This window comes from Nematostella vectensis, chromosome 9 (assembly GCF_932526225.1).
Source record: "Nematostella vectensis chromosome 9, jaNemVect1.1, whole genome shotgun sequence".
Taxonomy (NCBI): domain Eukaryota; kingdom Metazoa; phylum Cnidaria; class Anthozoa; order Actiniaria; family Edwardsiidae; genus Nematostella; species Nematostella vectensis.
The window spans coordinates 11519065-11537119 of NC_064042.1; the positions used below are offsets into that span (position 1 = coordinate 11519065).

The following is an 18055-nucleotide window of genomic DNA, read 5'->3' on the forward strand; positions in this document are numbered from 1 at the left end:
GCAACCTCAATTGATAAACTTTGGTTCGACTTATTTATGCAGTAAACACATTGAATTAGCGAAGACCTTTAGCGCCTAGCCAGAGCGCCTTGTTCCGTTTCAAGTTTCCAACCAGGCAGAGTCTGCTGAATATTCGAGATGGGTTTTTCACCCTTTTCAACGCTCGCTTTGGTGAGATTCGTAAGAATTTTTCGATCTTTAGGCCCGGGACGAGTTCGCCACAATCAGGAAAGTATCGACGAATTTCACAGATCCTAGGTTCCCTCTTTTCACTTTAGCCTTAGAAAATTGTTATTCTTAGCTTAACAGCTAAATGTTCGTGATATTTGATGAGCTAAGAAAATAGGAAAATTAATGAAGAGGCGTAAAGAATGAGCAAGAGCCAATGGAATTTTAATATTTTTTTATTAAGAAATCCTCCCCTGTAGTCCGATTACAAATCGATTTTTTACTGAAAGTGCGAAGCTGCGATTTACCGTAATTTTCGATATTCTGCGTACTTTCGTCAATAACTTCCGAGACGTCTGGGTTACATCATTTTCGTACTAACGGAACTACATTTGGGGCATTTTTATTGGTTAGCGCCTTGCGGAGAGGGGCCGTGATTGGAAACCTTTTCAGCGTTGGCCAATGAAAAAGCTTCAAGGATTTTTATGCCAGAAGGCGATCTAGAGAATATTGCTGCAGAATATTGAAATATGCAGTTAACCCATTGACTCCTGGCTTTTTTGGAGCTGAATTTACAAAAAAACAGACTGAAAACAGATACCTCCCCCCTACTCTGAGTTTTATACAGCCCGTCAAAGTCAAACACAGCTGCACCTAGTCAGCGGTATCCAAGCTTTCCAACAGTGCTTTGCGGTCCCCACTTTTAATCCCTCGTCGTTGTTCTGAAGCCAGCACAAGTTGATGGTTGCTTGTATTTTTCATCAAAAATACAGCTATGAGCATATTAGGAGAGTGTCTCAGGACATCATGAAGTCTTTTGGGGCATAATTGAGTGCTTTGCTCATGGATATTTGCAAGCTAAGGTGGATTCATGATGATTTTTTCTTTTTCTGGACATTGTGTTTTGAGGCCAAGGAAATGTACCTGGAGGATCAGAATAAAGGTATATATTTGTGTCTTGAGCTGTGTTTGCTGATCTCTCTCCCTTGTGTGGTATTTTGAGCGTTTTATTGAGAGGGGTGATTCTGCTTTTCTCTCCCTCTCCGATTTGAGATTTGTCAAAGAACCTGTGCTATTATTTGGCTTAAGAGTAGATGCCAACACCTTGGTTGGATGCATATCTGCAAGACCATTTATACCTTATACTGATGCCTGAGTATCTTCATCTTGTTGTGTTTATTTTGCATTTATGAATTTTTTGGGTTGTGGGTACTTCCCAAAGCCGGTACAGGCCGGTTGAGGGGTCAATGTGTTAAGGAAAACAATACATCTGAAAGAAATTACTTTTGCCATTATTGCAAAAAAATAGGCCATATAGGGAACATCTGTTAAACATGTCAATTAGCGTTTATGCCTACTTTTAAAAAGGTAGCCCCCTCTATAAAGCAGTCAAGCAAGTAAAAATAATAATAAAGGTGAAAGCTAAGGAAAAGATTTTATATCATTAGCAAAACTTTCCTAAAAGTAAAGTATTCTAATATATGCGTGAACCCTGCCGTTTCCGAGTTGTTGTTGTTGTTGTTGTTGTTTGTTTTGTTTTCACAGCGGACTGCCTACTGGATGAGAGATTGGTAAAATATTAATTTACTAAAAACAAATAATAAGCGTTTTCCATAGTTCACTGACTTGACTGCAGTTATTCACAGCCTTTTTTCTTTAAAGGTCCGTCAGGCTCTCTGTAGATCTGGTATAAGGAAATATGGGCAGAAGATTCGGCATTTCATCGAAAGCCTTGTGCTGCCTCGCGGCCCTTGTGATGGTGCAGCGAGTTAAAGGTGGGTGACAATGTCATTGTTTTTTAAGGAGAACATACTTTTATATATTATATAGTATACCGGATGACATATTTCACTTGAAAGTATACCGGATGGCATATTTCACTTGAAAGTATATAACAAATTACATATCTCACTTAAAAGTATAACGGATTTCATATTTCACTTGAAAGTATGATGGATGACAACATATTTCACTTGAAAGTATAACGGATGACATATTTTACTTTAAAGTATAAAGGATGACATATTTTACTTGAAAGTATAACGGATGACATATTTCAATTGAAAGTATAACGGTTGACATATTTCACTTAAAAGTATATTAAGTGATTTCATATTTCACTTGAAAGTATACCGGATGACATATTTTACTTGAAAATATATAACGGATGACATATATCACTTGAAAGTATACCGGATGACATTTCACTTGAAAGTATAACGGATGACATATTTTACTTGAAAGTATAAAGGATGACTTTTTTCACTTGAAAGTATAATGGATGACATATTTCACTTAAAAGTATAACTGATTTCATATTTCACTTGAAAGTATACCGGATGACATATTTTACTTGAAAGTACATAACGGATGACATATATCACTTGACAGTATACCGGATGACATATTTCACTTGAAAGTATATAACGGATGACATATTTCACTTGAAAGTATAACGGATAACATATTTCACTTGAAAGTATATCGTATCATGAATCACAGTTGAGAAATGTAGTGACAAAGATAGGATTACTTTTAATGATATTGAAAAATAGAACTCTAACAAGGTTTTAATTAAAAGGAACTGCACCTGTTCTCGGAAGCAAAAGGTAATAAACTCTACATGAAAATTATACCTTACTTCATCGCTTCTACATTTTTTTATTTGTAATTTTAAAACATATTTATTTTCACTAAGTGACATGTATATGTATCTTAATGGGCGGAAAAAACGCGAAAACTACTGTTTCATCCCTTCAAGCCTGTTTCGTCGTTGCCCACTCATCAGGGGATTTATATTGAACTATATTAAAAAGAGGAAAACTAATGTACAATGGACTCTGACTACATTGATTGATGATTCAAAATTGATGACGAATAACAGGTGTTAAGTTCTTCGCAATCCTGGAATCCGTGGATAAAAAGTTGGTTGAATAATTATATACGAAATGTTGAATGTTTCATATCTGCAACGTCCTATATAATAAACTTATCTCTAGTTTAAAAATATGTGCCTGGTTTTACAGGTTGTCCCAAAAGTTCGTTTCTCTACTTCAAATGCTCAAATCTAATGAACGATGCCTTATTTCTTATCAAAATTTACCTTAATTGATTATCTTTCACTTGAGTACACACCTGCCAAAGCTTGATATATAAGCCTGCATAAGACTGCAACATGAAAATTGGGATAAGTTAAAAAAAAACTTTAATTTTTTTTTTTTTGGTTTGAAAAAGAAAAAAAAAGCACAAAATTGCTGGAGAAACCCTTGCTAAAATGACCATATTTAATGGTCACCTTTATAGCTATATGGCGGCCATCTTGGATTTTGGCAACCATATGAACAAACAAACTTCTTTTCATGCAAGCGTGCTACAATATTTATCTGGATGTTGTTATATAATCTATATACTTTTGTATGGAAATAATTAGAAGGAATTCAATTAAATTGGTCCACTGTTTTAAAAGTACTTATAGTGTATAACAACAACATATCCATGATTTCTATGTAGACCAAATAGTCCCCTATTCTACACTGCATCCATTGTCGCATCGTATTAAGATTGGGGATAAATTTGGCTCCCGGCAACCGTGCACTATGTGCACTCCCACTGACGTAACACATGTCGATGGGCTCCCTACTTCCCGAACCTAATGTCTTTAGCAGGGAATCCATCGACGCCAGTGAGTGCATTTCGCGTATTCATGACAACCCTTTATCATACTCATCCAACCTCTTTGATATTCTAATCTTTTCTTCTCCCCAAACCTAATTAACCCGGTCGGGTCGTTTTTACTCGATAAGACGTTTTCCAGAATTGCCTGCAGGGAACGCATACAAAAAACGTTGGCAAGAACAACCATATAACGCTCAACTCCGCGAGCAAGACAGATACGTCTGCGCGCATCTCCTTATCCCAAACCTATCTGAAAGTGTCTCCTCGCGCCAGAGTAGAGAGAATCGAATTCCTTCAAAACAACCAGTGAGGAAACTCGTTCTTAGGATCTCCTGTTAGACTTGCCCTACAACAAAGCTGCCAGGGTCTCGAAAATTCAATTTATCGACATCATCCATCACTTTCCCTTTTTCTACCCGTGTTGCCAGGTCAACCAACTGGTCGTTTTCTGTCACCCCCCTGCGGGTCGGTACAGGGTTCCCTTGACATTCACCCCAAGAAGTCTTATTCGCCTTAGATTCCCCGGAATTTACTACCATATCAAAAACAGCATCCTTCTCCCCAAAACAGCAACCTCTTCTAAAGCGGAATAAACAAAGCGAGAACAATACCTCACTACCACAACCTGTGAAACCCCGTACGAACCCTCAGAGGAGGAGAGTTCTGAACCAGTACAACTGAGGGGCTGTTAAGGTAGCCTGTTTAAAAACTGTCCCCCCCCCCCTTTGGGACCTGAAGGTAGTACACAAGTACATAGACGTAGACTAAAACGGGATAATAAGGCTTGAGCTCATGCTGAATTATGTTGATAACATGCCATGTATTTTCAATTCCATTCAATTCGTGTTATCCTTATTGCTTTGGGTGTGATCTGCTCCTTTAAACTTTTTATGACACCTTGCCGCCCTTGGCCTTCTGGTTCTTAATTCGTCAAAATAACAACCAACTGGTCAGCGTCGAGTCGCACATAATGTATTACTTTCCCACAAGCATCTCCATTGCTAGCATCGCAGCTGAGAAGGAGCAAAGTACGGATTCTCTTTCCTGTTCATGAAAAAGCTTGTATTAAGTTCTGCTCCTGTCCTGTCCCATCTCCATGTTGGTCGGTTACATGCTTCATACAAAAAAATTGCGTGACACACACTTGTTCCCGCCCTGGAATACCAGGCTTTATAAATTCACATGACAAATTCTTCCGCCACAAAGACTCGCGGGACAAACTTTTATTCCGATCATATTATACATAAAATCTCGCCCCCATCATGTTATACATAGTCTTGTGTGACGAACTATCGTCCCCACCAGTACAAAGACTCGCGTGACGAACTCTCGTCCCCACCTGTACATAGTCTCGCGTGACGAACTCTCCCCCCCCCCCCCCGCCTGTACATAGAATCGCGTGACAAACTCTCGTCCCCGCCTGTATATAGACTCGCGTGACGAAATCTCGTCCCCGCCTGTAAATGAAATCGCGTGACAAACTATCGTCCCCACCAGTACAAAGACTCGCGTGACAAACTCTCGTCCCCGCCTGTACATAGACTCGCGTGACGAACTCTCGTCCCCGCCTGTACATAGAATTGCGTGATGAACTCTCGTCCCCGCCTATACATAAACTCGCGTGACGAACTCTCGTACCCGCCTGTACATAGTCTTGCATGACGAACCGTCGTCCCTGCCTTACAAAGACTCGCATGACGAACTCTCGTCCCCGCTTGTACAAAGATTTGCGTGACGAACTCTCGTCCCCGCCTCTACATAAACTCGCATGTCACCGCCTGTACATAAACTCGCGAGACGAACTCTCGTCCCCGCCTGTACATAGCCTCGCGTGACGAACTCTCGTTCCCGCTTGTACATAGTCTCGCGTGACGAACTCTCGTCCCCGCCTGTAAATGAAATCGCGTGACAAACTATCGTCCCCACCAGTACAAAGACTCGCGTGACAAACTCTCGTCCCCGCCTGTACATAGACTCCCGTGACGAACTCTCGTCCCCGCCTGTACATAGAATTGCGTGATGAACTCTCGTCCCCGCCTATACATAAACTCGCGTGACGAACTCTCGTACCCGCCTGTACATAGTCTTGCATGACGAACCCTCGTCCCTGCCTTACAAAGACTCGCATGACGAACTCTCGTCCCCGCTTGTACAAAGATTTGCGTGACGAACTCTCGTCCCCGCCTCTACATAAACTCGCATGTCACCGCCTGTACATAAACTCGCGAGACGAACTCTCGTCCCCGCCTGTACATAGCCTCGCGTGACGAACTCTCGTTCCCGCTTGTACATAGTCTCGCGTGACGAAATCTCGTCACCGCCTGTACATAAACTCGCGTGAAAAACTCTCGTTCCCGCCTGTACATGGCCTCGCGTGACGAACCCTCGTCCCCGCCTGTACATAGCCTCGCGTGACAAACTATCGTCCCCACCTGTACAAAAACTCGAGTGACGAACTCTCGTCCCCACCTGTAAATGGAATCGCGTGACGAACTCTCGTCCCCGCCTGTACAAAGATTTGCGTGACGAACTCTCGTCCCCGCCTGTAAATGGAATTGCGTGACGAACTCTCGTCCCCGCCTGTACATAAAATCGCGTGACGAACTCTCGTTCCCACCTGTACATAGTCTTGCATGACGAACTCATGCCCCTGCCTGTACATAGTCTCGCGTGACGAGCTCTCGTCCCCGCCTGTACATAGACTCGCGTGCCGAACTCTCGTCCCCGCCTGTACATAGACTCGCGTGCCGAACTCTCGTCCCCGCCTGTACATAGACTCGCGTGCCGAACTCTCGTCCCCGCCTGTACATAGACTCGCGTGACGAACTCTCGTCCCCGCCTGTACATAGACTCGCGTTACGAAATCTCGTCCCCGCCTGTATATAGACTCGCGTGACGAACTCTCGTCCCCGCCTGTACATAGAATCGCGTGCCGAACTCTCGTCCCTGCCTGTACATAGACTCGCGTGCCGAACTCTCGTCCCTGCCTGTACATAGGCTTACATGACGAACTTTCGTCCCTGCCATGCAATACATAGATTTGCGAAGCAAAATTCTTGTCTCCGCATTGGTGTTCATATAGGCTTGCAACACGAGCTGTCGTATATGACTCGGTTCCCGTGCACATGGCTAATAATAAAGTATAATACGACAACTAAAGTAACCCTCAGACACAAAAAAGAGCGAAAAATTGATGCTCGTAATACACTTGTCATATAAAAAGTTTAGAGTAGAAAATGAATATCATAACCCTGTTTGAAAATTCCTAAAAACACAAACGCTGAACGAAGAAAAGAAAAACCACCTCATATCACCTCCAAATCCTTCGGTTATTCTTGCGACCTAGACCTTGGGCTGCCATGCGGGTGGTCTTGTTTGCTCAGATCAAACTTGTAGCACGCTTGCATGAAAAAAAGTTTGTTTGTTCATTTGGTTGCCCAAATCCAAGATGGCCGCCATATAGCTAAATACGTGAGCATTAAATATGGTCATTTTAGCAAGGGTTTCTCCAGCAGTACATTCATAAATAAGGGGAGATACTATTGAATCGATTTAAAATACTTTATAGTGAAAATCAAATTGGTATTTTATTTAATTATCATTTTTCAGTAATCCAAGATGGCCGCCGGAGCAATATGAGGTGACCACTGGATATGGTCGTTCTATAAAGGGTTGGGACAATATTTCGTGATGACAACATCAAAATCCATTTTCTAGACACTTCAAGGATTTCAAAAATACCAATTAGAAAAATATATCTTTTGGGTGCATGGGAACCCCCCTTTCCTACTAGACTATAGTAAGCGAATTTAGCATGCGAATTGGAGTTGGACAAGCCTGGTAGCGAAGCGTCGGTGAATAATTATTAATAATTGATATTTTATGGATAGAAGCTCATATGTTTTTGCAAACATATTTTATATTTAAAAAACAAAAAAAATTCTCCATTTTTCATACCATATTTTATGCTATTGTTTAATTAATCCTATCGTCTGTTCCCTTATGAAAAGGTGGTAGATGTAAAACCATGCATTTGACTGATCTCGTTCCCGGCATGCACCTCAAGCACCACTTGGAAACCAGCCACAAAAACATCACAGAGGATACATGCAGTATCAGATGCTTCTTGAGTGACATGTGTCAATCATACAACTACAATTATAAGACAAAAACCTGCCAGACAAGCAAGTCTACAAGGATCCAGCACGCTGAAGACATGGAGGAAACTGACGATGCTATCTACGTCGGTACAAAGGTAAGAAATAAATTTTGATAATTGCTATCTTTATTATCTACGATCCTCATTCGCCGTCTAGCTAGCTATCTTTTTGGTGTCTAGTGGCACATGAGGCCTCCACAAAATGTATTCAGTGTGTTCTGTTGGCAGAAGCAGCCCTTGCCTTATCCCATGTCTTCCATCCCGCAATGTTCCTTAGGCCTTCATCTCTTTCTTTTCCCTTCAGGTGTCCCTGATAGGACTTTTTTGTTTTGTCGTAGAATATGTCCTATCATCTTCCATCTTCTCTTCTTCTTCGCTTTCGCTCTCTATTTGTAATGTGATCTTTCTCTATTTGTAATGTGATCTTTCTCTATTTGTAATCTTTCTCTATTTGTAATGTGATTCTACTTTAAGGAGTCCCACATTCATCTTCCACGTTTCGTACCCGTTAAGTAGCACTGGTATTACTAATGTTTTTAAAAAACTAAGCTTGGTCCTCCTCGTGATTTCTAATTTTGATAAAATCACAGAACAAGTGTGTGAAGGGAACATGCCCAGAAGGCTCAAACTGTAAGGCAGATTTTGTGACCAACAGCTTCACCTGTATTGCTGGTAAGATATTACTACAGCTCACGAAGGGCGAAACCATAACAACTTCTGTCTTTGTTTAAACGTTTGCTGCAATGTGTGTATATGTGTGTGTGTGTGTGGGGGGGGGGGGTGTTTGTGCAAACCGGGATGGTAAGCCCTTGTCGAAGCTTAGACAGCTAAGCTATAATCAAGCACTGTAACTCCTAGAAAATACAATGTAACATCTGATAAACCATGTCTAAACCTTGTCTATACCTTGTCTATATATTGTATTTCATTGAAAAAAATGCTTTATAGCTGATTCACCGGAAAGAGCTTGCAGCTCAATAAGTCCATTAAACACGACCACAACGACATCCACCCAGGACTTGACGACAAGTACAACTGTTTCTTGGGCGCCCATAACGATTACCAAGCCCCAGTCAACAACTAAGGCACCCGAGACCCAGTCAACAACAGAGTCACCCGAGACCCAGTCAACAACAGAGACACCCGAGACCCAGTCAACAACAGAGTCACCCGAGACCCAGTCAACAACACAGACACCCGAGACCCAGTCAACAACAGAGACACCCGAGACCCAGTCAACAACAGAGACACCCGAGACCCAGTCAACAACAGATACACCCGAGACACAGTCACCAACACAGACACCCGAGACCCAGTCAACAACAACGACACCCGAGACACAGTCAACAACAGACACCCGAGACCCAGTCAACAACAACGACACCCGAGACCCAGTCAACAACAACGACACCCGAGACCCAGTCAACAACAGAGACACCCGAGACCCAGTCAACAACACAGACACCCGAGACCCAGTCAACAACACAGACACCCGAGACCCAGTCAACAACACAGACACCCGAGACCCAGTCAACAACAACGACACCCGAGACCCAGTCAACAACAACGACACCCGAGACCCAGTCAACAACAGAGATACCCGAGACGCAGTCAACAACAACGACACCGAGACCCAGTCAACAACAACGACACCCGAGACCCAGTCAACAACAGAGACACCCGAGACCCAGTCAACAACAGAGACACCCGAGACACAATCAACAACAGAGACACCCGAGACACAGTCAACTGTGACAAGTTGCGTGACAGAGCACGTGCTCAGAACGTGACCCAGGACCGATATAGATTGTGCAAGACTCATGGCTCGTTTCACCGTTGAATAAACGTCTACAAAACTTCTTATTATCCTCTTCTTACATGGTGGCCGCGGTTAACTATGGCCTCAGGATATGTCTTACCGCCGCCGGCGCCGCTGGAGATACACAATAGCAATGCTGCTGACAAATGGAAGCGATTTGTGCTCGCTTGGAAAAACTACTCGTTGGCGACTGGGTTGAACGAGAAAGCTGAAGCCGTACAAGTAGCTACGTTGCTAACAGTTATCGGTGAAGAGGCGAGAGAAGTCTACTCGACTTTTACCCTGACCGAAGGAGAGACAGACAAGATAGAGCCTGTCATAAAGAAATTCGCCGAGTACTGTCAACCAAGAAAGAACGTGCCGTTCGAAAGATTCCGTTTCAACCAGCGAATGCAAGAGCCTGGAGAGTCCTACGAGCACTATAGAACAGCGCTGAGAAAATTGGCCGAGTCCTGCGAGTTTGATACGATTACGCCAGACGAAATACTTCGAGATCGGTTGTTATTTGGAATACATGACACGAAGGTCAGAGAAAGGTTGTTACGCGAGTCCAAATTAACACTAGCGAAAACAGATGAAATTTGCCGAGCGGCTGAGAGTATGCTTGCTCAGATGAAAATAGTCAAAGATACATCTGAGACAGACGTCAATGCCGTGAGTAAATTCGAGTCGAAGAAACCCAACATCAAAAATTATCGGCGAAAGCAACGAGGTCAAGGCAAACAATGTGACAACTGTGGATACCAACATATGGCAAATCAGGAATCGTGTCCCGCACGAGGAAAGGACTGCCGGAAGTGCGGAGCGAAAAATCACTTTGCCAATAGATGCAAACAGGAAGTCAAGGCTACCGAAGTCGAAGAAACAGATATGTATCCTGAGGAGACATATCAAACGGAGGAAGTATTGGCCGTCTGGTTGGATGATTCGCAGCTGGTCACATTTCAATCAGAGTCTGGAAGTTTCATCCGTTTCCAACCTGATACTGGTGCACAATGCAATGTGTTGCCAGTGCACATATACAAGCAGGCGTGTAACGACCAGAAGCTAGTAAAAGTGAAACCCGTGCAAACGTCCTTAGTGGCGTATGGGGGATCAAAGATCAAAGTCGTCGGGCATGTCACCATTAGAGTGTGGAGAAACCATGTATCGTGCCAGCTGGATTGTCGCCTTGTTGACAGCCATGAAATCCGCCCGATTCTGGGGCGTAAGGCATGCCTTGGCATGAACATTATACAGTACAATGACAACGACCAGTTTCACAAACCGCAGACAGATGGAGCGACAGTGTTCACCGTTGACACCAAACCAGGAGCTGCACTAACAAGAGAAGAAATATTGGCTAAGTTCCCAGCAGTGTTCAGTGACGGGGTTGGCAAACTTGATGGAGAATACACCATCAGACTAGACACAAACGCTCAACCAGTACAACACGCACCACGTAGAGTTGCAGTAGCCCTAAGACCACAGCTCAAGAAAACCTTGAATGATCTAGTGGACAAAGAGATAATAGCACCGGTGACCACACCCACCTCGTGGATCAGCTCTATGGTAGTAGTTCCCAAGAAAGATGGAAAACTGCGAATATGCCTAGACCCAAAGGATCTCAACAAAGCCATCCAGAGGGAAAACTATCCCCTACCAACCATAGAAGAGGTTGCAACACGATTACACGGTGCCAAGGTGTTCACGTTGTTGGATGTCCGCAACGGTTTCTGGCACGTCCAGCTAGAGGAAGAGTCGACCTATCTAACAACTTTCCATACACCGTTTGGCCGATACCGATGGAAGAGAATGCCTTTCGGGATCTCCTCAGCACCAGAAGTGTTTCAAAGAAAGATGCATGAATTTGCCGAAGGTCTGACTGGAACCGAAGTTGTTGCTGATGATTTCCTGGTAGTGGGCTATGGCGAGAGCTACGAGGAGGCAACGGCGGATCACGACAGGAACCTCCTGGCATTCCTAAACCGTTGTGATCAACGGGACATACACCTGAATCCCGACAAGATGAGACTTAGGAAATCAGAGTTACTCTTCATTGGCCACATAGCAACTGACAAGGGACTTAAAGTCGACCCTGCTAAAGTGCGAGCAATTGTGGACATGCCCTCACCGACCGACAAGCTTGGGGTACAGCGTCTGTTAGGCCTAGCCCAATACCTTGCAAAGTTCCTGCCCCAGCTGTCAGACATCACAAAGCCGCTGAGGGATCTCACACAGAGCGACGTGCAGTTCATCTGGGATGATGCGCAACAGTCTGCGTTTGAAAAGCTAAAGGATGCCGTTACAGTCACTCCAGTATTGCGGTACTACAACCTAGACGAGGAGATTACACTTCAGTGCGATGCGTCGCAGAGCGGATTGGGTGCCGCATTACTACAGAATGGCCAACCAGTAGCCTACGCATCACGTGCACTCACGCCCGCTGAGACGCGTTATGCACAGATTGAGAAGGAGCTGCTCGCGATTGTTTTTGCGTGTGACCGTTTCCATACGTACGTCTACGGCCGCGAAGTCGTCAACATCGAGACTGATCACAAGCCTTTGGAACCAATCTTCATCAAACCTCTGGCGACTGCTCCGAAACGCCTACAACGAATGTTGCTGAGTCTGCAGAGTTACAGTCTCAATGTGAAGTACAAGAAAGGCAAAGATCTTTACTTGGCTGACACCCTAAGCAGAGCTTACCTACCCGAAGTCAACGCCTGGGAGTGTACCAGGGAGCTGGAGGAGATTGACCATCGATCATGGATGCCAGTGAGAGAAGAGACTTGGCAGCAACTCAAAAATGCAGCAGTAGATGATGCGGTGCAACAAAACCTTCGAGAGGTTATAAAGAGAGGTTGGCCAGAGAGCAAAACAGACCTGCCGGAGTGCGTGCATCCTTACTTTGATATTCGAGACGAGCTAACTGTCCAAGAAGAACTCATCTTTAAAGGCCAACAGTTGGTGGTTCCTAGAGCCCTGAGGAAGGAGCTTATGGAAAAGACACACTCATCCCACATCGGTATAGAAGGCTGCATAAGACGAGCAAGAGACACGTTTTTCTGGCCGCGGATGACTGTCGAGTTGAAGGAGTACATCACAAAATGCGAAGTATGTTTGACTCATCGCAGTGGCCAACGAAAGGAGCCAATTCTCCAACATGAGTTTGTCGCTCGACCTTGGGGAAAGGTCTCAGCTGACCTCTGTGAGCTCGACAACCGAACACTGCTAGTGGTCAGCGACTACTTCAGCAACTACATAGAAGTGGCCCGGCTTAACACAGTGACGTCACGAGCAATAATAAAGGAGCTGAAGGCAATATTTGCCAGGTTTGGCATCCCAGACACCCTTATAACCGACAATGGACCGCAGTTCGCATCAGCGGAGTTTAGTGTATTCGCCAAGACCTGGATGTTCGAACACAAGACGTCATCCCCAAGATATGCCCAAGCAAATGGGAAAGCGGAAAATGCTGTACAGACAGTAAAGAGGCTGTTTAAAAAAATGCAAGACATCCGGGGGGTCAGAATTCCAAGCACTTCTCGACTGGCGGAATACTCCGACTGCTGGAATCGGAACTAGCCCGGCCCAGCGCCTTTTCGGACGTCGATGCAAAACACTTCTCCCTGTGGCTGGTTCCCTACTACAGCCTAGCTACAACACTGAAGAGGACACCAGGAAGTTGATAGGTACCAAGCAACGCCAGAAGTTTTATTACGATAAGCACAGCAAGCCCCTGGAGCCCATTGCTGTCGGCGAAACTGTGCGCATGAAGCTACCAGGACAAGACACGTGGACGCCTGGTACGTGTTTAGGTCAAGCCGGACCTAGGAGCTACAACGTCGAGACTGAAGGTACCACCTACCGACGAAACCGCCGACAGTTGATCAGCACTGGAGAAACAAACAGCCAAGTACCTGATGTTCTGGAATCACCAGAACCCGATGATGCTCAGCAGCAACCCAGCCAGGTTGCCATGCCACCAGATTCTTCACAGGCTATAACAAGGCCTCGGCGGGAGGTGAAGCCTCCTGCATGGCTCAAAGACTATGTGCCAAAATAACATTGAAACTGTTAGGACACTGAACATTAGTAATAATCCATCGTATGATTTTAGTTGTAAAATTTCGATTTTTACCCTTTGATTATTATAATGTTGTTTTAACCAACCGTTAGCGTTACTGTTAAAAGAGGGAAGATGTGACAAGTTGCGTGACAGAGCACGTGCTCAGAACGTGACCCAGGACCGATATAGATTGTGCAAGACTCATGGCTCGTTTCACCGTTGAATAAACGTCTACAAAACTTCTTATTACCAGAGACCCAGTCAAATACACAGACACCCGATACCCAGTCAACAACAGAGACACCCGAGACCCAGTCAACAACAGAGACACCCGAGACCCAGTCAACAACACAAACACCCGAGACCAAGTCAATGACAGCAACATCAGAGACACCTGAGAACCAGATTGCAATAACAACGGCCCAGAGTACGACGACAAGTGAAGTTATGACAACTGCGGCTGCTTCAATCGCAAACTATGATGGTAATTTCATGTTATTAATGACTTGTTCTTAATAATATAGCCTTGCTTGTAGACGGTGGGGGATGAATGATATCGCGCGAGCATCACGGATAGTTTCAAGATGCGGCGGCCAGCTCGAGTCCACTGCGACTAAACAAACGTTTCAACTCCTGCAAGCATGCTAGAATATGCAGGGTCCCATTCAGCCTGAGTGCATTTATTTAGGTTTAGAGTGAAGAATATTTTGGCTAAGGGTGTTTGGAGGTCTTATCTAATGGCAAATGTTTACTTAAGTTGCCGTGCCATCGCTTGTAGTATCAATTTTACAACTAAAGCTAATTTTCAGATGAACAACTAATGTTACTAGGCCCAGCAACGCTGATAGAGGTACCGTGAAGTAGCTTGCAAAAATACCAGTTGTCTTGTGGTAACCTAGTCTTGCTGTGCCAGCACTGGTTGTTGATTTTGGCGTAGTTTGCACATATGATAACGCATGCAGAAGATAAAAATTATTGGTGAACTTAAGCAAACACGTTTTTGAACAATGGGCGACAACCGGAAGACTTTTTATTTCCACAAAGTTTAACTAACCTAACCTAATGAAGGTAGAAAAATCTTCTATGACACACGGAATTACACAAGAATCTTGTTTACATTGCGGTAACATCATATGTGAACAATTTATACCTCAGTTTGGTGTATGCTGTTTACAAACACCCCTAGTGTTATTGTACTGCGCTTTCTTTGCACAGGGTTTAAAAGTCACATATTTCTGTCTTTTTATCAGCTCTTTACTGGAAACGTGGACAGTGACTCAGTCGTGAAACATATCCTAGCCTACCAGCCCATCGCTCAGCATGTTGGGTTCTTGCCGGTATCCTCGTTTGGATCACCCGCCATGCGAGTAGAGGTATATGGCACTCGACGCTAAGAGGAAGCTGTAAAGGCCACATATGAGATGTTATACAACGACATTCGTAAATCGCTCTGATTGATCGATGGTCCATGTGCAATTATAGGACACATGCACGCTTGACGTCAGCATGTGCGAGCGCTCCCCAAAACTAGTTTGTAAAGTAGGAATTTTTTTTAATATTGTTGTATGTATTTTTTTTGTGTGTCTGTCATCTGATAGATTCCCTGCCTCTCGTTGTGTACATTTTTGTTCATGAAACGCTGTGATGTTAACATGGTTTTTAACGGCATGTATGAAACATGGGATTGAGGCTCTGTTTTTTCGCGAAATTGTATTCCTATTCCCTGAAACAATAAAATGCCGGCATGTGCTGGTTAATCAAAGATTGTGAGTGAGAGCCATGTCAGTAGTTAGAGGGAACTGAGCCTTTAGGATTTAGCCTGAGCCTTTTGGATTTAGCCTGAGCCTTTAGGATTTAGCCTGAGCCTTTTGGATTTAGCCTGAGCCTTTAGGATTTAGCCTGAGCCTTTAGGATTTAGCCTGAGCCTTTTGGATTTAGCCTGAGCCTTGAGGATTTAGCCTGAGCCTTTTGGATTTCACCTTTTGACTATTGAGTTCAAGAAAGGGACAGATTGGTAACAGAGCTGTGTAGATAGCATACCTTTTATTATATAATTACATATAACTTCTTCGTATTATTCTATTTATGATTGTTAGATTGCTAGCTTATCTATTATCTATACTCAAATGAACGATTTTGCATGCCTGTGTCTTCTAGGTCTTTAGTTCAACTTATTGTAATGTACAAACTATGAATGGAATTTTAACTCACGTGATGGTGATTCCCTCGGCTATTTATTTATTTATTTATTCTATATTATTTTTCAATTTACGTTCGTTTATTGTCTATTAAATCGCTGCCAATTAAGCCAATTTTCTTCTGTGGACATTAATTGATCAGTAAAGCAGATCCTTAATCCCAACGCTAATTTGCGCGAGACGATTAGTATAACCCAATTCGCCCTTAAACACTCGTTCTAAATCGCGTTACACGGCACGTGAAATGAACGACGTCCGAATTAAGCCTAGACCTCTAAATTTTCTTTTTTGAAACTGGCGAGAAAAACGTAATAAATAACAAATACCGTAAATAAAAAGATAGCATGATTTTTCACCGAAGACCCCTAATTGGCGACTTGAAGTGTGGATTCAAGCAAAAAAAGCTGTTACAATGCGACATTTTGATAAGAAAAATCGGAAATTTTTACAACATTTGCATTAGTAACCAGGCTTTATCACCTTATTCAATTGCGCATGCGTAGATGATTCTACTTCCGCTTTGCGTTTCTAACTATAATATTTGCAAAGCACGGACGCTCTGCGATTTATTTAGACAGAGAATATTCACCTAGTTGCCCTCCACAAAACTACGTATCGATTTTCCGATATTTTAAAAATAAACGAAATTATTCAAATAAGAAGAAAAATTAAATTAAATTATGCGAGACGTGTTATTTTTAAATATTAAATTATTTTTGGAAGAATTGAAAACGCATATGTAACTTTGTAGGCACCCTCCCGAATAATGTTATAAAGCTACATTCATCATTGCAGATACTTTAACAGCTGAGATTATAAAATTTTTCTGTTGTGACCTCATGTTTTGACGTCATCGCCTGATGGCGTCATCAAAATATTGAGATTCATAAACAATAATGTCATGCCTAAATTTATTCCATTTCACCAATGTTTGGCGGATTTATAACGTCTTGAAGTTTTCCTAGCAACAGCCCTCAGAGAAATGTCCCAACACCCTTAAGGGGGGAGGGGGGTGAATAGGGGTATGTAAATCCGCCGATCCGCAACATTTTCGGGGCAAATCCGTGGATCCGCAGATATTTTTAGATCCGCATGGTTTGACAGATAAACAATAGCATCGATTGAAATTCATTTAAAATCCGAAATTTGACCGTCAAAGCAGTCAAAATCCGAAATCCGTGCCCAAATTGTCAACAGATCCGTGATACGCCATATTTCCGAAATCCGTCAATCCACTGAAATAATCATCAAAATCCGTAACCAGTGAGCATTTCGAGGCTGAATCCGCCGATCCGCGAACCTATTCACCCCCACCCCCCTTAAAAACAAGCGAATAAACACCTGCTTGTCTGTGACTCGGTAACATCAGCATCTGAAACGTAACCTTGGTTTTCTTGGCTTTGGATCTTTCGGCGCCTCTACCCTTTGATAACCTGGCTGAGTCGATCTTCGCCCGGCTGAGGGACTGGGTTCGACCTATGAAAATGGCAGACATCATGAGAGAGACAACATGGGAACGGTAATTATATTTTGGGCTTTTAACAATCATGGAAATGCTCAATAGCTGTAAAAATTGACGTTCATTGTTTTTCACGGATCATTGGTTCCCTCTTTTCACTTTAGGGAAGGGTCATTATTTAACTGGGGGGCTGCTTTATTTGGGGGGAGGGTTGCAATTTGTTTTAGTGCCGATTTGGGGGAGGGCCCCGATGTTTAAACAGGGTTAGGGAAGGGCCATATTTTTTTTAAAAGGCATTCTGATCAATTTCCGAGCCTCCTAATTTTCTGGAATTTCAAGCTTTTCTGGGGAGAACCCCAGACCCCCTAATAAATAAATAAATAAATATGATAGGCTTCTTGCCTGCACTTTTATGACTTACGTTTGGCTGGCGCTTCTTTTTCCTTTTTGAAGTTTTGATTTTTCGAATTTCTATTCATGTCCCCCCCCCCTAATTTTTCAGATTGGTAGTATGAAAGTGATACAA

At 43.3% G+C, this 18055-nt stretch overlaps 1 protein-coding gene across 1 annotated transcript; it reads left to right on the forward strand.

Annotated features, from left to right (window-relative positions):
* Positions 1-1046: 1046 nt before the first annotated feature.
* Positions 1047-15634, forward strand: LOC116607105 (integumentary mucin A.1). The gene is made up of 6 exons (XM_032368953.2): positions 1047-1111; positions 1831-1943; positions 7854-8098; positions 8593-8674; positions 14126-14356; positions 15123-15634. Exons 2-6 carry the CDS (start codon positions 1868-1870, stop codon positions 15146-15148), a joined length of 660 nt encoding a protein of 219 aa, XP_032224844.1. The 5' UTR covers positions 1047-1111; positions 1831-1867; the 3' UTR covers positions 15149-15634.
* The last annotated feature ends 2421 nt before the right edge of the window (positions 15635-18055 follow it).

Excerpts from the sequence above, each read along its gene's own strand:
- LOC116607105 (XM_032368953.2), top strand. The coding sequence starts at position 1,868 with ATGGGCAGAAGATTCGGCATTTCATCGAAAGCCTTGTGCTGCCTCGCG. Across the intron at positions 1,944-7,853 it reads GATGGTGCAGCGAGTTAAAG|GTGGTAGATGTAAAACCATG; the intron begins GTGGGTGACAAT and ends CCTTATGAAAAG. Across the intron at positions 8,099-8,592 it reads CTATCTACGTCGGTACAAAG|AACAAGTGTGTGAAGGGAAC; the intron begins GTAAGAAATAAA and ends ATAAAATCACAG.